At 44.8% G+C, this 25,818-nt stretch overlaps 1 protein-coding gene across 1 annotated transcript in view; it reads left to right on the forward strand.

Annotated features, from left to right (window-relative positions):
• LOC138488707 (putative methyltransferase DDB_G0268948) overlaps positions 1 to 25,818 on the forward strand; it is a 67,399-nt gene that overhangs the window by 33,919 nt on the left and 7,662 nt on the right. The window contains exon 6 of the mRNA XM_069615947.1: positions 23,707 to 23,844. Within this exon, the coding sequence (XP_069472048.1) occupies positions 23,707 to 23,844 (138 nt within the window). The remainder of the gene's footprint in view (positions 1 to 23,706; positions 23,845 to 25,818) is intronic.

Consider the following 25,818-nt stretch of genomic DNA (forward strand, 5'->3'; position numbering starts at 1 on the left):
TTGCCCACCATACCCTCTGTTTACCATTCCTCCATATCCTCCCCTCTGCCCACGGTACCCACCTCTTCCTTGGGCTGGCCTGTTTTGCCACTGTGATCCTTGGCATGGCTATTCCTCTCCGTTCCACTGTCCTTGGTCCTCCCCAACCCACTGCGCTGCTATCCCAATGGGTCTTCCTCCCGCGTTTTCCTCTCCTTCGTTTCCTCTGTCTGCGGTTACACTGGCAGTAATGGAAGCGACCTTCACCAATTTTGTCTGCACTAATTTTGCTTCGTCAGCTAGCCTCTTTTGTGTGATCTCCTTTTCTTTCTCTTTGATCCTCCTCCAATGGTGTACAATTATTCTCTGAATTTCAGGCCACCCTTTGGCTTCGATCCCAGCTATTTTGTCCAAGGCCTTCTGCACCTCTTTCGGCAACCCTTTTTAATGATAAAATAAAGCTGTTGATTGATTCCATGCCGTACCAGTTTCGCTTCTCCATAAGTCTTGCACTCGCAAAATGAATTGTGCAGGGTCCTCGTTCTCCTCCATCGTGCACTGCATCACTGCATGTAAATCTGGAACGTCTGGAAATGCATGCCGCAATGCATTCCACACTTGTGCTCGAACATTATTGAATGGTGATCCATCGTGGCGATCACAGCTCATTGTTATTCCCGGGAACCCTGCCCTTTCCCAGATTGTGTCTGCTTGGTCCCCGATTGCTGATACTAATAAGCTTTTCACATCACCTATAGCTAACAGCACGCCTGTCGTGTTCTTCTCAAATACATGTTTCCACTTACCTGCTCCTCCCGTCAGCGGGGGGAGGAATTTTAACAGGTTGTTTTTGTCCATTTGGGCCCACGGAATATAATTTGGCCTACCTGCTCCTTTATGTATCAGTGGCATTTGTAGTTTCTGATTCTTTCCTGTTTTGCTCGTTCTCCCTTTTTTCTTTTTACTTACCAGTATGTTTCCTGTCCTCCCTGTTTGTTGTCTTAATCTACCTTGCCATAATAGTGGTGATAGTGTGTCTGGGTAACGGCAGTTTGGCAGTGGGGAACCTTCTGCTGCAGCTGCCTCTTCGTATTCATCTAAATCATCCCATACTTCTTCTATCTCTGACTCTAGCTCGTTATTATCCTCCCAGTTTTCCTTGGGTTCGCTTCCTTGTCTTTCACCCAGATCTCCAATTTGTTGACTCTCCGGTGTGTTTGGGCGTATAATTCTTACTGGCTTGTTATTCAATTGGAACAGGAACTGTCCTGACTGCCACTCTTGTTCTTGTCTTTGCTGTGATGACGTCCCTTGCGATGCTATAGATTGCCCTGATACCGAGGCTGCTGGGGTTGCATTGCTTACTGCCCCTATCGGGGGTGTGGGATCTGCCAGTGACAGCGGGGGTACCTCCCCTCCCCCTGGCAACATTTGCCCTTTGTCACATAGAGCTCTTAACCGCGTTATTTCCATTTGTGCGTGTCCTAGCTGGCGATTTAAATCGCCTGTTAAACGTGCTATGTCCTCAGGAGGCGCACTTGTGGGGCCGTACAGGCCTCCTTTGTCATATGGTGGAGGCTCGGGGGCTGTTGCCCCGCCCTGAGCAGTGGGGGTGGTTGGTATTTACAGGGGTTCACTAAACCCTACTGCTGGCCTGGTCATTAAGGGATAGATTTTTGTTACTTCGTTCTCGGTTGTAGTTGTTGAGCACTCCCCTTTTGGTGTCCCGCTTACTTCTTCAGGTATTTTCTGCTTTTCCATCATTCGGCTGGTACCTACCTCTGCCGTGGCGGAAACTTCCTCAAACATTCGCCATAAATCTAATACTTTTCTCCGGTTCTGTAACTGTTTCCCTTTGTATCGTGCTAGCAAATGTGTTGATACTAAGTGCAACACTCTTTTGTCGAATGACCCTCCTTCTAGCCAAATTAGTATAACCCCATCTCCTTTTATCTCAGTGATCCACTGATTGTGATACTTCTGTATCCTGTCACTATATAGTGGAAGGTGCTGGCAAATATGTGCCAGTGGCGTTACTCCCCCCATGGCAATGCTTCTTTTCCTTTCTTGTGTGTTCTGGTACCCTTGAGTCCCTTCCCACCTCTCACTTGATATGTCAGTTACAATATGTGAAAAATATGTTCTTTATCAAAGCTTGCAATTATGGTATGTCATATTAGCTGTTCTTTCTGAGAGGTGTTACCTGGTCACCTCTCACAGTTTATTTCTTTGCCTATTATTCATCAATCAAAAAGGTTACTTGTACTGAAATACTTTAGCGTGTTCAACAAGACATGTACACAAAGCAGACCGACAAACATATAATCATGCAACATACACATGCACTGCCTGTGCGCGTTTGTTCTTTCCCTATTCCCGTTACTGTCCCTGATTTTTCTTCTTCCCTATTCTACCTACTATTTCGCATTCGCTCGCCACCTCTTTCACCTTTATAATGTCTCAAGATTTCTTACTTCCACAGAAAAAAAATATTCTAAAAACTACTCCGAGTCTACGATACCACTTCTCTTCTTCTCACTTCTTACAACACCTAATGGCCATATAAAGGATAGATCAGAAAAGCATCACCGTCACTCACACAGACCCTATTCTTAACTACATTCCCTTTGTTTGCTAATTCCATTCTTCCCATATTTTCCCCTTACCTTCCTTTGTGGTCTTTGCAACCGGGACTCCACGTGTTCAGTCAGGTACTCCGAGGGTCGCCGCTCACGGCCAGACCTCACCCAGGTCCGTCCCCCAACCAAGCCGTGGCCTGCCTTGGCGAACAGCCTTTTTGATCGGGCATTCGTCAACCGGGAACCTTTGACCCTTTCTCCTTGGTGTGTACAGTCTGGTCAACCGCGGAGGCAATGGTTTTGCTGGGGGCGCCCTGGATCTCGTTGCCGGGCGGTGCAGGCCTCGAGGCACCTCTAAATCACGTCGTGGGGTCACCAAAAATGTAGGTGCCTTTCCCCGGCTTACTACGTGTGAGAGAAAATAAAATAACCACCCCTTTCGGGGAAGGAGGCACTGAGACCCGGCTGCAAGAGTTCAAAGGATGGTTTATTTCTCCAGCTAGGAAATAACCCAAAAAAACCCTACCAAACATTTACATCATACTCGTATATATATCAATTAAAGTAACTCTAACAAAAAGTGCTAAATGGACCCGATTGGCCAGGCGGTGTGCTGCTGTAGGTGTGGGTGGCATCTCTTCCTTCTGGTTGGCTGAGTGGCTGACGAGATGACGGACGTCAAATATCTTGTGCTCCACTCATGTCAGGGTCCGGTCACTGTGGTCACTACCTAAGCTAATATGTTGCATTCGAAAAACACTAAATAACAAATTATCTAAAACATTTTATGCTACTTTTCATATTTCTATACAAGTTACACATAATAATTATTGTCAGTACAATTGGGTCATTCGTGGCTTTAATTAGAGGCCTTGACCTTTATTGTGCATGTAAAAAGAATCAAGCTGTATTTCACATATCTCCTAAACTTCAAACCTATTAGTATGAGAAAAAACATATATTGTAGTAAAATGCTTAAGGTTAGTAGTGGGTGTGTTGGGTGAGTTTCACAGCACAGGCGAGGGTCTGGCACTTGAAAGAAATACTTACAGGGAGCGCAGGGTCAAGATGGCAATAAATTGTTCCAAATGGGGTGGGTGGCTTGCACGTCTATGGGGGCGAACAAGCAGAAAGTGCTTAGCTCATCCTGGTTCACATGCTGGTTCTCATGCTAGCAGTGATCTCAGAGGAAGAAAACTGTATCATATTGGTTGTTGCAACTTTCTCCGGCTTCTGCGTGAGAATGGGAGCGCAGAGCTTTCCTTCGCAGGGGGAGTGCAAGGGTGGGGGCCAGCCAGCTGCCTGCGCGCCTTGTGTGTGTGTGTGTGTCTGTCCTTGGCTGCTGCGGTGGAAGGGGAGCTGAGCATTGCTGTACTATCACAGTGAGGCCTGTTTACCCAAGATGGAGTCGAAAGGGGGCACAAAAGATGGATGCCCCGTGTCCTACTCAGTAGTCCCTTCTATGTAGCGGTCAACCGTGGTTAACTTTATATAAGGGCAAGGGGCAATCCCACTACCGGAGGCATGTGGTCCAAGCCTTGTACTGAGGAGTGTACGGCGCGAGGGGGCCTGGGGACCCCTCACTCCCATACATTCCCCCCTTTCGTTACATCTAAAGTAACAAACTACTTATCTCGTTCTTTATGTTCTCCCTTCAGTAGCGTTCAGCCTCAGCCACAGCCTCATCCCAAGCGGGTGTACCCTTTATTGGCATCCATGCTTTGCACACACTTCTTAAGCTGTTACCTCTTCTTGCGTATTCTTCTGGGGTGACCATTAAGTATATCCCACCATCCCCATCTAAATCTCTCCAAACCTTGTTATACCACAGCAAGTTCTTTGGTTCTTTAATGGTAGTGTGATGTAGACTATCGACCACGTCCCCATACTGCCTATAGATGGAAGTCATTCTATACTGCGTGTGGTGTATTCTCCAGTTTGTACTTGGGCATCTATCATGGTAGCCACCGTTGTTTGTCGGCCCACTGTTACCATCATCATCGCTGAATTAGGCATATTATTTTCACAGAATCTTAGTCCCAGTTGGCACACACAGAATATTAGGAAAAGAAAGACAATAATGGGAATGAGTATCTTCGCTGCTATGTTCACCCATGATGGTGTCCAGCTGAACAGATTGTCGAACCACGTGTTGTTGTCTGCTCCACCTTCTGCTCTCATTCTTTCTCCTAAATTATGTACTGCTGTTATCACGTGTGACAGTGTCCCGTTATCAGCATCTGAAGTTGGTACGAACGTGCAATATGCCCCCCCAATTTTTTGCAAACACCGCGTCCATCGCCGTAATAAGATCTAAGACGTATCTGTTTTGCATCGTCATCAGGCGCAGTGCACAGAGCTCTATTTTTATGATGTTGAATCCTTCTTCAGTGTCGTTAGCCAGCTGGATGAGCTCCCAGCGTGTTATCTTCAGCCATTTCGCGTTTGTCCTTGCTTGAACGCCTGGCGCTAGAAATGATGCAAAAAATGTCTCTGCAGATGAGAAAAGCTTGTACTGCTGTGGGATTTCAGCAAGGAGTTCTGACGATTTGGACGAAATATAATTGGATCTTTTGCTGCGTGACAACTTGGTTCTCAATGTTTCTTCTGACAATAGTTCGTATGCTGGGGGCTCCGTGATTGTCTCATCGGGCGCTGTCAATGGTTCAGCCGATTGCCCTGCTGCCGATATGTCAGCTGATTGGCCTGCTGTCGAACTGTCAGCCGAAGGCCTTGCTGTAAACTGAACGTGGCTCTCTGGTATCACCATTAGTGCTGAGTGAAGTGTGGCTAGGGCACAAGTGCCCCTCCAGGATGCTGGGAGATGCAGGTAAGCTTGTTTGCCACAGATCCAGTATATGTCCATTAATGCAGCAGTGCCTTTCTTCATATCTGGTCTTATTACACTGCTGTTCGGTTCCCATATTCACCTTCCCTTCTCCATGGAAGCAAAGTTCGTGCGGTATTTCCCTTTGAATCTTTATGGGTCTCTCCAGGGGTGTGACCCATGTCAGCTTGGTGATATGCTGTGACCAGATGGGGATGCACGTTTCTTTTGCCCACTCGTATGTTTCGTCTGGCAGCCCTCGAAGCCCCTCAGCTTTCATCATGCCACTTGTCGTCTGCATAACTTGTCCCTTTTATGATGAAAAATGGCTCTTGGAGGCAGATTACTCCTTGTCGTCTGCTGGTGCATGTTTGTTCGTTTTCCAATTTTTCCATGGCGACTGTGTGTGCCTGAAATGTCTTTTTTATTCTACAAAGCATCAGATGAATCAAACATTGGGCCTCAGACAAGGGTACTTTCTGTGGAACTAACATATTTGGGGTTCCAGTTGCATGAGGAATAAGTGAGCACATGTAGCAACTTTCATTACTTGCTTGCTTTGCTGCGGCGCTCATGTCTGAATACCATTTATTTGATTGGTCAGGGTGTCGGGGGTCCTCTATTTCATCTAACCCCAGATTGTGATAAATATCATATCTGTTTTTTCCCGCCCCCCTTTTTCTCCTCCTTCTTTTGTTTTTTAATTGGGTACCAACTCGTTGAAATTGCAGCGGGAATATTCTGAACCATGCATCATCAATGTTGTTCATGGTGACATGTGTGTATTCAGTAGTGGTTTCTGGTGCGGTGTGTGTGTGTATGCTTGTATTTCTGGAGTTAGTCAACCAATAGTAATCGTCATTTACATTCCATCCAAGCTTTATTTCCTTAGCCATAGTATTACTCAACAATGGAATAGCAGTTTTGTTCATGTGTAATTGTACATAGGGTGGTGTTGCATTTATGCTATTTGATTCAACATTATAAGTGTCCTTCAAAATGGTTGTTACTCCAGTCCATATTAGTTTAGACCCTGGTTTTGTCATATCAGCCCCGTTTCCCCCTTTGTTCATTTCATTTGCCACAAATAAAACAACATTATACCAAATAAAATAAAACATCATTATTGCAAATAGTATGGCAGCATATTTTATAACGCATTCCACATTACTTAATCTACTGGCCCTAGTGGCATCCCTATTTCTATCTAACATTTCAGCCTGCTCAGCCGTTTCATCGCATTGGCTCATGTTGAACCTATGTGGGCGAGACAAATTCGTTAAGTCATCATGAAAAGAAACATATTTGCATTTGTTCATTCTTTTTCATCTTTTTGCTCAATTAGGCATTTAACAATTTCTTTCCATTTATCATAAAAACAATGAAGAAAAATAGAAAAAATAACACGATTCATATGAGATTTAAAAGGAGAAAAGAAAAAAGAGAGAGAGAGAGAAAGACAGAATATATAAAAAAAACATTTTGCTTTTTCACTATTCTTTCCCTGTCTTAGTTGCAGTTTTCATCGTTTCAGACTGTGTTAGCGATGCCATCCACACAGTCTGTTTCATTTTGGGGAAGTGCGACACTGTGCGCCCTTCTCACGTCCGATAGGGGCACCCAGTATTTCAGTCCCTTCACTTTAACTGCAGTTGGGGTGCTGTACACCACTGTGTATGGACCATGAAATCTTGGTGAATTCCACCTTCTTACAAAACTTCTAACATAGTTCCCCTGGCATTAAAGGCCCCTCCGGGCTATCTGCTGCCGACATGGAGGTGTCTGTTGCTACATCTTCAGTAAACGGCAGAGCAATTTGTTTTGCTATGCTGTGTACTGCGTGCGTTAGTTGTGCTAGGTATTCCTTAAACTCTTCCCCCAGCACTGTGGCAGCCCTGTGTGCATCAGACGCCCTCCTAACAGGAGAGAGTGGCATGTGCATTCTTCTCCCCGTCACGATTTCGTGCTGGCTTAAATGGTGATCCTTGCATGGTTGATTTCTGAATTGGAACAGTGCTAGGGGCAGACAATATACCCAATTTTTTTTCAACATGCTGCATAATTTCGATAAATTGCTTTTGAGCAGCCCGTTGATCCTCTCCACAACTCCATTGGCCATTGGATGATAAATCGAACATAGTTTATGTTTCACCCCCAGAAGGGAGATTACTTCTTTGAAGAGATCATTCACAAAGTGCGTGCCGTTGTCTGAACGGATCACCTCACATATTGCTCACCGCGAGAATACTTCTCGCACAAGGAACTTGGCAGCACATTTTGCATCAGGATGGGGACAGGGGCCCGCTTCCACCCACCGTGAAAAAGGGCATACCCCCACAATGAAGTATCTCGCTCCATTACATCTTTCTCCCATATCGGCGTAGTCGATATGTAGTTCTGTGAATGGACCTGTAGGGCGTGGCAAAGTGCCACGCAGAGTTCGTAATGTCATTCCTGAATTGTAAGTTTGGCATGTAGTACATACAATCACAAATTTTAGACAAGTATTCGTGCAGATTGGGAACAAACCAATCCTCCTGAATGTCTGAGGCGATGTGTTGTTTTGCAACGTGAGCTGGGAAATGCAGTTGTTGGAACGCTACTTCTAATAATTCTACAGGCATCACTACCTTGCCTGTTGTTTCTTGTCTCCAAATGAGGTCTGTGGCTGATTGTTTACATCCTCGTTTGCCCCACAACTCCTGCGTCTCCAAATTTCTTCCCGAGAGCTGAAACCGCCCTTCTGTGAGACATGATTTTTCTGCTCCAGAGTCTACCATAAAGATAAACTGCTTGTTTCCTATCTCTGCCGCCACTAGTGGTTCCTCATTTGCCCTTTGTGTGGTGGATAGGACTGGACACGCAAGTGCTCCCTGTGGGCTGTCCTAGTATTGGTATCTTTGCTGACCTGGCACTGAAAAAATGTTGTCACCTACGACCATTACGCCACGGAATGGTGCAGGGGCACCGTTTGCGGCCACTGCAAAAGGGTTATTATTTATGTTCCCTACTGAGTTTTGTCTTGCCATGGGCTGTAGTGCGTTTTGCTGTTGTGGCTGCTGCTGCTGTTGCTGCTGTTGTAGGGCTGGCTGTCTTTGTTGCATTTGGGGGTCATAGCAGTACTGATCTTGTTGTCCCCCTCTCCCCATTGGAGCTCCACAAGGGCTACCTGGGTGTGGGCAGCCCAACCCCTGTCCATTGTTCATGGGCTGCTGCTGTTGCTGCTGAAAATACCCTGATGGTCGCATTCTACATTCTCGTGAATAATGTCCCCATCTTCCACAATTCCAACATGACCCCTGTTGTCCTCCTCTTGGTCCTTGCCCACCATACCCTCTGTTTACCATTCCTCCATATCCTCCCCTCTGCCCACGGTACCCACCTCTTCCTTGGGCTGGCCTGTTTTGCCACTGTGATCCTTGGCATGGCTATTCCTCTCCGTTCCACTGTCCTTGGTCCTCCCCAACCCACTGCGCTGCTATCCCAATGGGTCTTCCTCCCGCGTTTTCCTCTCCTTCGTTTCCTCTGTCTGCGGTTACACTGGCAGTAATGGAAGCGACCTTCACCAATTTTGTCTGCACTAATTTTGCTTCGTCAGCTAGCCTCTTTTGTGTGATCTCCTTTTCTTTCTCTTTGATCCTCCTCCAATGGTGTACAATTATGCTCTGAATTTCAGGCCACCCTTTGGCTTCGATCCCAGCTATTTTGTCCAAGGCCTTCTGCACCTCTTTCGGCAACCCTTTTTAATGATAAAATAAAGCTGTTGATTGATTCCATGCCGTACCAGTTTCGCTTCTCCATAAGTCTTGCACTCGCAAAATGAATTGTGCAGGGTCCTCGTTCTCCTCCATCGTGCACTGCATCACTGCATGTAAATCTGGAACGTCTGGAAATGCATGCCGCAATGCATCCCACACTTGTGCTCGAACATTATTCAATGGTGATCCATCGTGGCGATCACAGCTCATTGTTATTCCCGGGAACCCTGCCCTTTCCCAGATTGTGTCTGCTTGGTCCCCGATTGCTGATACTAATAAGCTTTTCACATCACCTATAGCTAACAGCACGCCTGTCGTGTTCTTCTCAAATACATGTTTCCACTTACCTGCTCCTCCCGTCAGCGGGGGGAGGAGTTTTAACAGGTTGTTTTTGTCCATTTGGGCCCACGGAATATAATTTGGCCTACCTGCTCCTTTATGTATCAGTGGCATTTGTAGTTTCTGATTCTTTCCTGTTTTGCTCGTTCTCCCTTTTTTCTTTTTACTTACCAGTATGTTTCCTGTCCTCCCTGTTTGTTGTCTTAATCTACCTTGTCATAATAGTGGTGATAGTGTGTCTGGGTAACGGCAGTTTGGCAGTGGGGAACCTTCTGCTGCAGCTGCCTCTTCGTATTCATCTAAATCATCCCATACTTCTTCTATCTCTGACTCTAGCTCGTTATTATCCTCCCAGTTTTCCTTGGGTTCGCTTCCTTGTCTTTCACCCAGATCTCCACTTTGTTGACTCTCCGGTGTGTTTGGGCGTATAATTCTTACTGGCTTGTTATTCAATTGGAACAGGAACTGTCCTGACTGCCACTCTTGTTCTTGTCTTTGCTGTGATGACGTCCCTTGCGATGCTATAGATTGCCCTGATACCGAGGCTGCTGGGGTTGCATTGCTTACTGCCCCTATCGGGGGTGTGGGATCTGCCAGTGACAACGGGGGTACCTCCCCTCCCCCTGGCAACATTTGCCCTTTGTCACATAGAGCTCTTAACCGCGTTATTTCCATTTGTGCGTGTCCTAGCTGGCGATTTAAATCGCCTGTTAAACGTGCTATGTCCTCAGGAGGCGCACTTGTGGGGCCGTACAGGCCTCCTTTGTCATATGGTGGAGGCTCGGGGGCTGTTGCCCCGCCCTGAGCAGTGGGGGTGGTTGGTATTTACAGGGGTTCACTAAACCCTACTGCTGGCCTGGTCATTAAGGGATAGATTTTTGTTACTTCGTTCTCGGTTGTAGTTGTTGAGCACTCCCCTTTTGGTGTCCCGCTTACTTCTTCAGGTATTTTCTGCTTTTCCATCATTCGGCTGGTACCTACCTCTGCCGTGGCGGAAACTTCCTCAAACATTCGCCATAAATCTAATACTTTTCTCCGGTTCTGTAACTGTTTCCCTTTGTATCGTGCTAGCAAATGTGTTGATACTAAGTGCAACACTCTTTTGTCGAATGACCCTCCTTCTAGCCAAATTAGTATAACCCCATCTCCTTTTATCTCAGTGATCCACTGATTGTGATACTTCTGTATCCTGTCACTATATAGTGGAAGGTGCTGGCAAATATGTGCCAGTGGCGTTACTCCCCCCATGGCAATGCTTCTTTTCCTTTCTTGTGTGTTCTGGTACCCTTGAGTCCCTTCCCACCTCTCACTTGATATGTCAGTTACAATATGTGAAAAATATGTTCTTTATCAAAGCTTGCAATTATGGTATGTCATATTAGCTGTTCTTTCTGAGAGGTGTTACCTGGTCACCTCTCACAGTTTATTTCTTTGCCTATTATTCATCAATCAAAAAGGTTACTTGTACTGAAATACTTTAGCGTGTTCAACAAGACATGTACACAAAGCAGACCGACAAACATATAATCATGCAACATACACATGCACTGCCTGTGCGCGTTTGTTCTTTCCCTATTCCCGTTACTGTCCCTGATTTTTCTTCTTCCCTATTCTACCTACTATTTCGCATTCGCTCGCCACCTCTTTCACCTTTATAATGTCTCAAGATTTCTTACTTCCACAGAAAAAAAATATTCTAAAAACTACTCCGAGTCTACGATACCACTTCTCTTCTTCTCACTTCTTACAACACCTAATGGCCATATAAAGGATAGATCAGAAAAGCATCACCGTCACTCACACAGACCCTATTCTTAACTACATTCCCTTTGTTTGCTAATTCCATTCTTCCCATATTTTCCCCTTACCTTCCTTTGTGGTCTTTGCAACCGGGACTCCACGTGTTCAGTCAGGTACTCCGAGGGTCGCCGCTCACGGCCAGACCTCACCCAGGTCCGTCCCCCAACCAAGCCGTGGCCTGCCTTGGCGAACAGCCTTTTTGATCGGGCATTCGTCAACCGGGAACCTTTGACCCTTTCTCCTTGGTGTGTACAGTCTGGTCAACCGCGGAGGCAATGGTTTTGCTGGGGGCGCCCTGGATCTCGTTGCCGGGCGGTGCAGGCCTCGAGGCACCTCTAAATCACGTCGTGGGGTCACCAAAAATGTAGGTGCCTTTCCCCGGCTTACTACGTGTGAGAGAAAATAAAATAACCACCCCTTTCGGGGAAGGAGGCACTGAGACCCGGCTGCAAGAGTTCAAAGGATGGTTTATTTCTCCAGCTAGGAAATAACCCAAAAAAACCCTACCAAACATTTACATCATACTCGTATATATATCAATTAAAGTAACTCTAACAAAAAGTGCTAAATGGACCCGATTGGCCAGGCGGTGTGCTGCTGTAGGTGTGGGTGGCATCTCTTCCTTCTGGTTGGCTGAGTGGCTGACGAATGACGGACGTCAAATATCTTGTGCTCCACGCATGTCAGGGTCCGGTCACTGTGGTCACTACCTAAGCTAATATGTTGCATTCGAAAAACACTAAATAACAAATTATCTAAAACATTTTATGCTACTTTTCATATTTCTATACAAGTTACACATAATAATTATTGTCAGTACAATTGGGTCATTCGTGGCTTTAATTAGAGGCCTTGACCTTTATTGTGCATGTAAAAAGAATCAAGCTGTATTTCACATATCTCCTAAACTTCAAACCTATTAGTATGAGAAAAAACATATATTGTAGTAAAATGCTTAAGGTTAGTAGTGGGTGTGTTGGGTGGATTTCGCAGCACAGGCGAGGGTCTGGCACTTGAAAGAAATACCTTACAGGGAGCGCAGGGTCAAGATGGCAATAAATTGTTCTAAATGGGGCTGGGTGGCTTGCACGTTTATGGGGGCGAACGAGCAGAAAGTGCTTAGCTCATCCTGGTTCACATGCTGGTTCTCATGCTAGCAGTGATCTCCGAGGAAGAAAACTGTATCATATTGGTTGTTGCAACTTTCTCCGGCTTCTGCGTGAGAATGGGAGCGCAGAGCTTTCCTTCACAGGGGGAGTGCAAGGGTGGGGGCCAGCCAGCTGCCTGCACGCCTTGTGTGTGTGTGTGTCTGTCCTTGGCTGCTGCGGTGGAAGGGAAGCTCAGCATTGCTGTACTATCGCAGTGAGGCCTGTTTACCCAAGATGGAGTCGAAAGGGGGCACAAAAGATGGATGCCCCATGTCCTACTCAGTAGTCCCATCTATGTAGCGGTCAACCGTTGTTAACTTTACATAAGGGCAAGGGGCAATCCCACTACCGGAGGCACGTGGTCCAAGCCTTGTACTGAGGAGTGTACAGCGCGAGGGGGCCTGGGGACCCCTCACTCCCAGACACCCTTATTGCTCTTGTCTCTGAGAAAGCGTTTGATCGTGTTTCCTGGTCCTTTTTGTTCCAATCTCTAGCATTGCATGGCCCTCCTTCCTATTTTATTAATTCAATTAAATTATTATACCTCACACCCACTACTCGTATTCTAATTAATAACTCTCTCTCTTCCTCATTTAGAATAGAAAAGGGTACTCGTCAAGGCTGTCCTCTTTCTCCTTTACTATTTAACTTAGCATTAGAACCCCTACTTCAAAACATCTGATTAAACTCTGGTATTAAGGGTATTTCTCTGAACAATATAGAGGCCAAGCTCTCGGCTTATGCTGATGACATCCTCATTTACCTTTCTGATCCTGCTTCTTGTATACCACACTTAAACTCTACTATTAAGGATTACTCCACAGTTTCAGGTTACAAATTAAACTTCACCAAATCTGAGATTATGCCCCTTACTTATTCATGCAATAGATCCAACACTCCTTTATCGGGTTTATTTTGGCAATCATCCCAAATTAAATATCTATGCCTTTAGTTAACAAAGATATACTCTCCGCATCTTCTGCTGCCAATCCCAACCAAACTTATTTTTTTTTTTGCATAGGGCTTTCCTTACCCCACAACGTATTGCTAAAAATGTAGTTGGCGCATCCAATATATGTTGGTCATGCACTAACCCAAATACTGATTTTACACATTTGAATTTTAAATGCACTCTTGTTAATTCATTTTGGTCTAGAGTCTGGAATCAGTTGCAATACATTTTTTCCTTTACAGAACCATTAACACTAACGAATTGGATGATTGGTTCCTTGGTCAACCCTGTTATTATGTCATCTAATTATACTTATTTGTTTAACCTATTCATTATGATCGCTTTTCATAATATAACTAGTAATTGGAAAAATATTTCCAACCTCTCTTATAATTTAGGGTGGCACTCTATCTGTTCGAATAGAACGATGTCATGCTTCATTGAATGACTCTTTACGTAAATTCAATAAGACATGGAATAGATTCTTACAGTACTTGAATAATAATGCATAATTGATAGGAATTTCTGGCTGTTTCCCTGTTAGGACTTGAGAGTAGCGTGGAGTATGAAACAAGTATCAAGAAAAGGCTTGAGTAGGGAAGAGTGGAAGACAGGATGAATACGCCAGGAAGTGGGAAGGAAAAGACGGAAAGCCACTGGGTTCATAAACTTGGTAATTTTGTAGGGGCCCACAAATTTCAGAAGCAGCTTACGACAACCAGGCAGCTGCAGATGTCTGGTGGATAACCAAACCTTGTTGCCTATTGCATAATTGGGTTCTGGGGAGCGCCTTTTGTTAGCAGCGCCCCTCATCGCCTCCTGGGCTTCATGCAGGTGCATGAGTGTCTGAGAATATACCAAGGACAAGTCCCTAATGCAAGCAGAAGTGGCAGCGCCTGGGAAACTGATAAAACAGGGGAGGGAAGGGTCTGTGGGTGTTGGCCATACAGGGCATAGAAAGGGGAAATTCCAGTGGAGGAATGAGGGTCATTGTTGTAGGCGAATTCCACAAGATGCAGAACCCGATACCAGGTGTGTTGGTTCTGAAGGGAAAGGCAACGTAAGTATTGTTCCATAACCTGATTTACCCGTTCGGTTTGCCCATCGGTTTCCGGATATGCGGAAGAGAACAGGCATCGATTCCGAGTAAACGGGTTAGGGCCCGCCAGAACTTGGATGTGAACTGAGAACCCCAGTCGGAAACGATAACAGAAGGTAACCCAAAAAAACAGAAGACCTCCCGAAAAAAACGATCCTGCTGAGGGGCTGTGGGGATGCCTGCACATGGCACAAAGTGATCCATTTTAGTGAATGAGTCAACCACTACCCATATGGTATCAAACCCTTTAACTCTAGGTAAATCCGTAACAAAGTCCATCGTGAGTGTGTGCCATGGCCTGAGTGGTACGGGTAATGGCTGAAGTAATCCCAGAGGACGCCCCTTTCTGTTTTTGCATTGTGCACATACAGAGCAGGTGTTGACATATGATTTTACGTCCCTACACATCAAGGGCCACCAACACCAGCATTGTAGTAGAGCCAACGTACGTTTCTGGCCTGGGTGTGCATGGATAGGGGCATCATGGGACCATTCTAAGGCCTGATTACGCTTATCTGGAGAAGGAAGATAAAGTTTCTCCTGAAAAAATGGTAAACCGACATATACCACCAAGTCCCATTCCGCCAACTGTTCTGGGTGATGGAACACCCAGCTGCGGACGGAAGACAACAGATCGGGTGAGGGTGTACATAGACAGATGAAATGCTTCGTGTCAAGTAATGTGTCAGGGTATATCGGAAGGGAAACACCCCCCAGGGAACGGGACATGGCATCAGCTTTACCATGCGTGCTGCCAGGTCTTTGTTTGATGACGAAATTGTCTATAAAAATTGGCAAAACCAAGAAAGGACTGAAGGGTCTTTACCGTGGTAGGGACCGGCCAATCCAAGACTGTCCGGATCTTCGAGGCGTTCATGGCTAAGCCCCCTGGAGTTATGCCTCCTGGAGTTATATGAAAGCCCAAGAAGTCAACTCGATTCACATGAAATAAACACTTCTCAGGTTATGCAAACAAAACATGAGTACGGAGTCGGGTAAGTACTTCTCGAACATGAATCACATGTTCTTGCATAGACGGAGAGAAAATCAATATGTCGTCCAGGTAGACGATGACGAATACATCCAAGATGTCGCTGAAGATGTCGATCATGAACCTTTGGAACATGGCAGGTGCATTACACAGGCCGAATGGCATAACCAGGTATTCGTATAACCCGTACCTGAAACAAAATGCTGTCTTCCATTCATCACCCTTGCGTACTCGGATCAGGTTATAGGCACCGCTAAGATCTAACTTAGTGTGCACAGAGGCATGGGTCAATCGGTCAAGTAATGGACCAATGAGGGGTATGGGATAGCGGTCCTTAATTGTTATGGGGTTCAGTCGCCTGTAGTCAACAGAGGGACGGAGATCCCCTTCACGTGTCAGGACAAAGAAGATAGGACTGGCTGAAGGTGACGCAGAAGGCCTGATGTGACCAAGGCGGAGAGCTGTTTGTATGTATTCCTTAAGAGCCAGATCCTCCGTAGGAGATAAAGAATATATCCTCCCCGAAGGTATGTTTGTGTCGGGTAAGAGATCTATTGGGCAATCATAGGGCCTGTGGTGAGGAAGGACCTCTGCACATCCCTTATCAAAGACCTCTTGGAAATCAAGGTACTCTGATGGAATCCCTGTTGCGATGGTTCCCACTACATGTTGGGGTAGATCGACATCCATAGGCGGTGACTCATTAAGCGTGAGCTGAGCAATGGCCCCTGTTATGTATCTGATTATATCATTAGTCACCATGTTTCTATTAAATAATGCCAGGAGACAAACTTCATGTCTCAACTCCTTTTATTCCATTTCTTAACTGACCGCTCTTCAATCCTTTTCCTGGCATACCCATTCTAGTTCTATTCTCTCTTCATTCCACATTCTACAAGCCACAACACCCCCCCCCCCTTGCTTATCATATAGGTTAATTCCCCATCTGTCCAGCAAGATCACCTCCACATCTGCTCAATCAGACGTGCAGGCTTACGAGTATTTCTTTGGGGCCGAATATTGACTGTCCCCTGACTTCCCTCACCAGCTACACATGGTGGAGAATGTCCACAGTCTTTAAGTGACATGACTTCAACAGGTTCTTCATTTCCCCGTTCCGCATGCACCTCTTCATTTCTTCTCTCCTCATATGCTTCTTCCCCACCTGAATCATCTTGAAACAATGCATGAAAGAATGGATCCCGAGACACTTCATCTCTCCTTGCAATGATCACGGGCCCTTTACACTCGGTCACAAAGAGAGGCTCTGACTCATCATTAAGGTCTATCTTCTTGACCATCTTCCTTCGCTGCCTTTGACCCCATCGCATGCTCTCATCCCCATCCATCAAATGTTCCTCATGTTCCTCAACTTTCCTCTTACCAGTTGTCCAAACTCTGTCCCACTTTACTACTTCCCTTTCAATGTCACCATCCTCCTCTCCATTTACACAATTATAATTTTCACACCCTGGGAAGCAGTCTTTTCCTTGGTAGCTGACCATTCTTTCACTGAGAGCACATCCTGTCGCTTTATGGGAACTCCTCCGGTGACTTCTTAGGGTCTCTTCCTGAGATAGCCACTTTCTTCCAACCATTAGTCCTCGATCTGGGGTGGCCACATCATTCTCGGAACGCTCCATCATTAGGCATTGTTTCCTATTCAATATTGGCTGGGCATCAGTTCCACAGGTCGACAATAGAGATGTTCTTCCTTTACACACGACCAAAAAGTGATTTCTCTGACCACATCCCACACATCTTCGACCAATGGCCGGGCATCGACCTTTGTGTGGAAACATAAATCCACATCTAGAACACAGCTTTCCTTGACCACTTCCGTTTATACCATTCCATGTGCTTTGAGATAATATCCTGCTCGAGTATTGGGACTGTTTTTGCACATTGCATCTGAAGCCAGCCAGTGTCTCCAACTTCCCGTCGCTTTCCATATCTTCTGCTTGTTTCTCAAGTCTTTCATACATTCTCGCCAATTCCAGAATATCTTTCAATGAGAGGGGCGCTCTCAGAAGATGTCTCCGCAACTCTGACGATGTGCACCTTTCAATTATTCTTAACCTAATAGCTTCTTCATCATCAAACTTTGCAAACTCACAATAGGTTGCTTTCTCTTGCAATCGTAATACAAACTATGCAATTGTCTCCTGTGGTCTCTGTTTGCATTGGTTAAACAGATATCTCTCATAATCTTTGTTAGGAGGAATTGTCAAGCGTTCCTCTAGAGCAGCACGAAGAAGCTGATACGATGTTCTCTCCTCAGTTGTTGTCAATGTTCTTATGATACTCCTCATTTCTCCTCCCACCAAATTCATGAATATGTCTAATTTATTTGGAGCATTCTCATTTCCTAGCGCCCTCATGAAGGCCTCAAATTCAATCACCCACTCTTGCCACCGCCGCCCTTGATCATCATATGGCTCAGGATTGAATGATTCTGGACGGTGTAGGTAATTAACCTCGAGGATATGGCGGTTTCACATATGTCCTGAGCTAGATTTAAATCCCCACTCATACCCCCAGATGACATTTTGAGCTGGTAGTTTTACATAAGATATGCAGATTTCTTTTTCTGTAGACTGCTGTGATAACAATACCGGATCTGCGCTGAGATAGGATTAAACTTTGTTTTCTATCCATGCACCTCAGCCATTCTGCATGTTTAATCCTCAAGATCCCCTAAACTGTTATTGTTGGTTTTGAATTGACAGTCTGTGCCTGTCTTGTTTTGATATAGTGCAGCGTTATTGATTTTGCTGTTCTATTGACATTGCTGTACAAGTGTAGGTGTCATTTCTTTGATTTTTTGTCTGACATTTAATTGCTGCAACTCCGACACTGATGTGTCATGCATTGTCACACCTACATGACTGTGTTGCTGTGACGGCCCTTGTAATGTATGTTGTTAATCCACGGCGTATTTGTCCGTGTTATTTTAATTTCTCATTCATGCACTACGCACTATGCTGCTGTGCACACTGCAATGAAGGTATAGGCATCATTATATCACTTTAGGGCTTCAAATATTGTCTTGGAAATTAATGTTCAGTGTCTTCGCCGAGTTTGCTTTGCTTTTAACAGACAAAGTGTTGACAGTGTGCCCTTGGGTTTTAGAGACCAATACTTCTTTAGGATGGTAGAGATCTCCCTTATTTGCTAATCTGAGCACTCTTGCCACTGTATGCGCATGGCCTTTATGTCATCTCATCAATTCCTTCTTCCAATATTCGCTTGAAACCCTTGCTTTTACACTGCGTTGCTCTGGCAATGTTTGTATTGTCATGTTATCAACGCTCAATCCAAAATAAAGTGACCGTACTTATTTGATGTTGTTAAACTCTTGCTTTAAACTTTAATGTCTGTTCAGATGATTTTATTCTTTATTATTTCTGGTCCACACTCTCAATATCTACTGTTTGTTTTGTTCTGCTTCACAAGTGCTGCCTATTCGTTTTAATAATTTTTCTTAGTTCACATCAGGAAAAAATAATCTTCATTTGTATAACTGCATTAGTGTATAAGTGTTACTTTAAACGTGTGCACTAGATGGCTTATTATTGCTTACAAAGTCCAGCAGGTGGCGCCAGTGCTCCATGTAGCCTCCAAGAAACACGAGCCACAAAACAAAAGAATGCTCCATGCATCAATGTAAGGAAAATGAATTCAATCTGCTTTTCCGCTCAGCTGGGTAAATGATTATTTCTTCATTTCGATTTTCTTTAACGCTGCAAACGTATCAGGGCTCACTTTCATTTGCATGCCTTACTTTGTTTGTCTCCGATGTGTTGCTATGACAACATTCCGATTTCACTCAGGCAAAACAAGTATGGCTGCACGTTTTCTACGCAATGCCTTTATTACTCTCATTATCTCGAGTGCTGTGCCTCGCGCATTGTAAGTTCCACATCAAAAAATGCTTTCTTTGTACAGCGTTCCATGTTACATTTTTAGCCTTTGTATATGCCCTATATTTGGTCACTCAAGCTTTAAAGTTCCGATTGTAAAATAAAATAAGTAACTGTGCTGCACAGGCTTACCGTCACCACAAATATTTCCTCCTCCTCCGCAGTCTTCACATTGGTGCTATATTTCCACTCCGAAATTTCTCCTGCTTGACTTTCAACTCCATCCTCGGATAATTTATCTGTTTCTTTGATTTATTTACCTTCTTCCGCTTCCATTTTTCGGTTTATCTTGTCTTTATGCTATTTGGCTCCTCACCAGTCATTTTCTTCCAGTCACCTCCACAGACCATCTGTGTCTTGATCGTTTATTTTTTCCTGTTTTACAGCATGAGTCAGTCACTACCTCGTCGCCAAATGTTATGTATCTGATTATATCATTAGTCACCATGTTTCTATTAAATAATGCCAGGAGACAAACTTCATGTCTCAACTCCTTTTATTCCATTTCTTAACTGACTGCTCTTCAATCCTTTTCCTGGCATACCCATTCTAGTTATATTCTCTCTTCATTCCACATTCTACAAGCCACAACAGCCCCTAGTACTTGGGACGGAGAATCAGTATCGACAGAGTGTGTGAGACAGAATGACTGACAATGGGCGGACTCAAAGAACAACTGGCCTGTAGTCCAGTCAATAACGGGGTTATGGGTGCGCAACCAAGGTATTCCAAGAATGAGTCTGTATTGAGGTGTGGTTATTAAGTCAAAAGTAATAGTTTCTGTATGTGTGTCTTGGATAACTAGAGACAATGGAGCTGTTTGTTGTCTGATGGGACCCGGGATGAGGGATGTACCATCTACCGCTTGCACTGGCTCTGGTCGGTTTTTGTTCAGCAATGGTAAATTGAGTATGGCAGCTAGAGCGATGTCTATGTAATTGCCGGTAGCCCCAGAATTGATGGCTGGGTGAACCACATGTTTAATGTCAGGAGAACAGAACAGGCTAGCCTGAATTTAAATGGGTTTCATGGCTCCATAGGCGAGTGTGGTGTGCAGGGGGGTCGGATCCTGGCCCGTCCGTGCCCCCGAGTCTAGGGACGGGCCTTTGGAAAACCCTGTGTTTTGAGCCTTGGACGGAGAGGACATTCTTTCACATAGTGTCCATTAAGGCCGCAATAAAAGCAAGCGTTAGCAGTCCTCCTTTGCCCTCTTTCTGTGGCCGTGATCGGACTACGAACCCCGCCTATTTGCATGGGCTCTCCTGGCGATTCGTTCATGGAAAGGGACCGAGCGGGAGCAATACAGGTCTCTGCCTAACGTTCAGAGCGTCAGGCATTGACCTGCAGGGCCAGATCTCCAAGTTCATGGTATTGGGCGGGTAAAGAAGGGACCACAGCAAGAGCATCCTTCATGGCATCATTCAACCCTTTGTAAAAAACCACGGCTTTCTTATCTTTGGGCCAAGCCGTTTCGACAGCCAACTGGTTATATCGAGTGATATAGTCAAGGAGTGATGTTTTGCCCTGCGATAAGTTGAGAAGCTCAAGGTCCCGGGACTGTGCCTTGTGCCGGATATCAAAGACCGTGGTCATCTCTGCCACCAGGAGATCAAAATTATAAAGAACAGGGCTGTTGTTTTCAAGCAATGGATTGGCCCAGGTGGCAGCGATACCACCCAGATGTGACAATGTAAAGGCTGCCTTGGTGGTAAAGTTCGGGTCTCCCTGAAATTTTTCGGTTGTAGCCAGGGGAAATGGAGTTGGAACATACACCTATGTAGGGACAGGAGAATTTGCCTGGGAAACGCTAGGTTGCGGTGGTGGATCACCGAGCTCAGGGTCTGCAGGTAGGGCATGGCGTTCACGCTGAATTGTGTCTAGGCATTGATGGATCGCCGCCGTGGAGGCCGCCATGTCCGATCGTAACACAGAAATGGCTTGGACTAGAGCAGCCACAGGGTCCCTGGCGGAGGGATCCATACTCCTGGCTAGTATATGGCTTCTCAGTCTGTCAGGACTTGAGAGTAGCATTGAATATGAACACCACTGTCCCTAAGCAACCAACAGTGAGATACAAGATACTCGCTGTTCGAGGATTAGGGCCACAGGTGGCAAGAACATGAACACTGGGTCCTCCAAATGGATGCTGTAAGGAAAATGGGCAGGTTAAGCAACTGATCAATGCATGTCTTACTATACACAATCTGGGACAACAATAAACACCTACCGGTGGATGGAAGACTGGCCAGAGCAGTAGAAAGTATCGTGGTGTAGGAATACTAAATGTAGCCCCTGTTCTCTTGGTGAGCTTAAGTAGAAAGACAACTAAGGGTGCTTTTTGTGAAGAGCCCCTGTTAGCTCACCGGCAGCACCTGAGTAGATGTAGTATAAATCCGGAAGTCCGAACTATATGAGTCACGTGATCCCAAATGCGGAAAGTCCAGAAATTAAGAGGGATCCAAAGGGTGCTCAACGCACAATCTGTGAAAACAGTCCATGGTGGTAGGCAGAAAAGCTCAGGCTGTGACAAAGCAGAGAAGGGCGAGGCAGTAGCAATCCGGGAAACAAAGTCTGTGGTCGTAAGCCAAGAGGTCAACAAGAAATGCGACGTAGCCAGAAGGGAAAAGCAAAGCAATCCAAAAAACGAGGTCCATGGTCAAGATAACGTACAGCAAGGTCCAAAGGTTTAGAACGCCAAACGCCGAAAATACAGCTGAGAAGCAATAATTGCAGGGAAGCTGGCGTTTTTATGCCTTAGCTACGCGGTCACATGATCTTGGTTCATGCGCCACGTGGTGAAGTAGCATTCTTCGTTGTCATGGATGTGGACCTGAACGTGAAGCATTCAGCGGCGCAGTATCAGGTGATCGTTTGCCTGGCAAGGAGCTCCTGATGAGTCTCGCCGTAACAGGCCCCGCTGGCCCACCCCTCGAGCATACAAGCGCCATGGGAGTTGCCACAGGAGAGCTCCCGTTCGAAATCCTGGCCGCACCCTCCTATACCTCCGGTGCTGCAGGTGAGCAACAGGACGCCCAGAGGGGTATGTAGTCTGCTTCTTAGTGAGGGGGCCAAGACCGGGATACAGAAGGCCTACAAGAAGGGGTTTGCAAGGGTGAAGATGTGTGCATGACATTCCCATCCTCCCTTCTCTCTTTCCTTTTGTCTCTTGTTTGAACTCCCCCTCATTTATCATTATTCGAGTATCATCTCAGTTCTTTATTTAATATTTAACATTAATTGATTGCTACTTCAGTTATCAATTGTTATCACTCAATTTAAACAGTTGTGAATGTACTGAGATATGTAATTATACGAAAACTATGTTAACCTTGTTTATAACATTTTTGACTTCATATATTAATAAAAATTATTTAAATTTAAAAAAAAGAAATTGTTCTGAGGAATGAAGGATCTATGAACATTCTTCACATTGATGTTGCCTAATGGCAATTGCCGATTTTCTTTTGCCTGATTTTACCGCTTTTTTACTACAAAAAGCGGGGGGAGGCCCTTTACATGACCGATTACGCCCCTCACTTCTAGATATCTTACCCAAACTTACCATCTGTACTTTGTGTGGTACAATAAAAGAGGTAAAATATGTACCATTTCGCAAAAGTGGCTAATAACGGAACGATAGCCATCTTGGAATGCTGCACTTGTAGGTTTACTTGTACTAAGAAAAAACAAAATATGTATATTTTTCTTTCAATAACATTATTTATAATGTTCTCAAAACCTATTGCATCAGGTTTTCAGTCGGTATGTGCCATACAGTTTGAGTCATTTCTGATGTGACATTCTGGACGACTGGACATTGAAGTTCTTGCGTGAGTGGTCAAAGGGTTATTGTATGAATAGGACATGCTTTGCACACATATACGACCATTTAAAATATAACATTTAGAAAAATGTGTTTTAATCACATTCATACACAGTTCTTCTTGGTAAACAGTTAACATCTACCTGACTCTTAAAATATGTTTGCAGTGGACCCCTCGGTCCATCAAGGTCTGAGTGCCAGTAAGACAGCTCAGCGGACTGAGCGCTCGCTGCTGCAATCTTATTGGGATCTGCTGGACGCAGATTCGAATCCCGATAATGGCAACGATAAATGAGTAGCAACTTCGGTGGGTGTGGTTGTTAATGTATGTAAATATGTTCTATGTACAGCGCTTAGGTGTACACGCTCAATAAATAACATCATCATCATATGGAACATTAAGGCAATTTTAGGAATTCATCACTCAGGCTGTGTCTCTTTGGTGGGTCAGTCCAAAGCTTTAAATGAGCGTCATTCATTTCTTGCAGAGTGGATACCATGTCTGAGACATTTCCCATGACAGTGACAGAGCTGATGGGATTCCTGGAGTCTCTCTACATGTACCAGACCTACAAGGCACTGGATCCAGAGGCAGCCAAAGAATTCCTGCCAAAAACACAAAAAAGGTATTACAAAAAAGACATTGTTATAAACAATAAACTGGGTTTTTACGTAGTCAGTGTTAGTAGTTAATCATTAGCAATGTCATTGTATCGTGTGCAGTAGCATGTCCAGCGTTAGTGCCTTTTGTCCGTTTCAATTTTTATAATTAAATAGATAGTATGCTCAAAAGGTAGCATGAAAAATCTAGAAAGCACATTTTAAAATGAATATCCAGTGTTTGGATAAAGAACTTATTTGTACTCATTTTAGAACAGGGTGTCACTTCAAATAGAAATGACTTCTAAAGTAGGCAACAACAGAGAGCAAATGCAGTTCTAGGGTGAGGATCCTTTACATTAAACCATTGTTCGACTGAATGATGCATAGCAGTGGTATTTATTTATTTATTGAGTTAATACAAATTACAGGGAAAACAATTAATTGTTGGCTCAAAAATGCTTACAAAACTTTTTTACACAGATTTACAGAGAGGAGGACCAGTGTCCTTAACAATGGGTGAGAGGATGTGTATATAAAACCAGATGATGCAGGCGAGGTAGAAACATGAACCAGGGACAAGGACAGTATAGCATGATAAGGGAACGAGATATGGGGGAAGTGCACTTTTTAGGATGAAGGGATCAGGGATAAGTGATGTGGGCTTGTCGTGGAGAGGTAGGGGGAGAGGAGAACACGTAGATGTGGTGGCATAGAATGCTATGCAAGAGGTTCTTCAGAAAGAAGGAGAGCTAGGAGGATGGATGCAAATAGGGATAGAGTAGGAGTAGTGGGAAGAGGAAGAGCATTCCAGAGTAAGGGTGGCGAGGAAGAGAGCGGAAATGAGAGGGAGCACAGAGGGCATGAGAGGAGGCAAGGATGTGGGCCGAGAATGGTCGTAGGGAGCAAGGGGCAGAGTAAGGAATGAGAGGTGCAAATAGGTATTGTGGGGCAGGTCTGTGAAGCCTGCTTCAATTGTTTTGTTCAGATAATGCCTTGGATGGCTGTTCTGCCATTTAAGATTCAACCTTTTATATTTGATTGCCTTTCTATACCATTTTCATTAGTAGGCTGTAGAAAATATTTACATATTTGTGTGATGTGAACAAAGCAATATATACAGTTAATCATGTGGCAAAAAGAGATTTAGAAAAATCTAACAAGGGATTTTTAGGGAGAGGGTGAACTGTGCTCAGAGAAGGAGTCGATTCAACAGAGAAGAAAAGATAGAATATTCTGGGACCTATCAGCATACAAGTGCAATGAAAGACCAAAGGAAGAGATGAAAAAAGTGAAGGGGATGATATAAACAGAAAAGGCAGGGGACCAAGACGTGAAGCCTGGGGAACACCAAGACAACGAAGAGGAGGCCACAGCAGCTCAAGAGATAGAACAGGTCCAATCAGAAAAGTGTGAAGAAAAATAAAAAGAGCAGTGTCAGAAGTAGCAATGGAAAAGAGGGTGGAACAGAGGAGTGCATGGTCAACCTTGTCATATGAAGCCAGCAGGTGGAGTGTAATAATAGAAGAGCAGTATCAGTTGAGTATGTATAAATACCAAAGACCAGACTGAAGAGTTGAGAGAAGAGAGTTACAGCAAGCTATATAGAGAGCTCATTATAAAAACCTGTTTCAGAAAGGCATGCAAGAAGTCAGATGAACAGAGGAAGAAGGCTCCTTAAGCACCTCAGGGAATAAGACCAACCATGATCAAAACCAGTTTGTCCAAATGTTCCTGTAGAGACAGATGAATTCCTAGTCCATTCACAAACCAAAGGTAGGATCAGATTGATGTCTCATGGGCAGGAATACCTCAGTTGAGGCAGAGAAGTTAGCCAGGCCTCTGTGAGTATTTGATAAACCAAAATGGTGAAATCCTATCGGCCAACCTTCAACCAAGAGTTGATTATTTTACCTCTTTGGCCAAGGTCTGTCCCTTAGCCTGGTCAGCAAGTCTTTATTACATTTCCGCATGGCCTTACATGTATCTATGTATGTATC

The sequence above is a fragment of the Ambystoma mexicanum genome, chromosome 9, assembly GCF_040938575.1.
Source record: "Ambystoma mexicanum isolate Mex_15411 chromosome 9, UKY_AmexF1_1, whole genome shotgun sequence".
Taxonomy (NCBI): Eukaryota; Metazoa; Chordata; class Amphibia; order Caudata; family Ambystomatidae; genus Ambystoma; species Ambystoma mexicanum.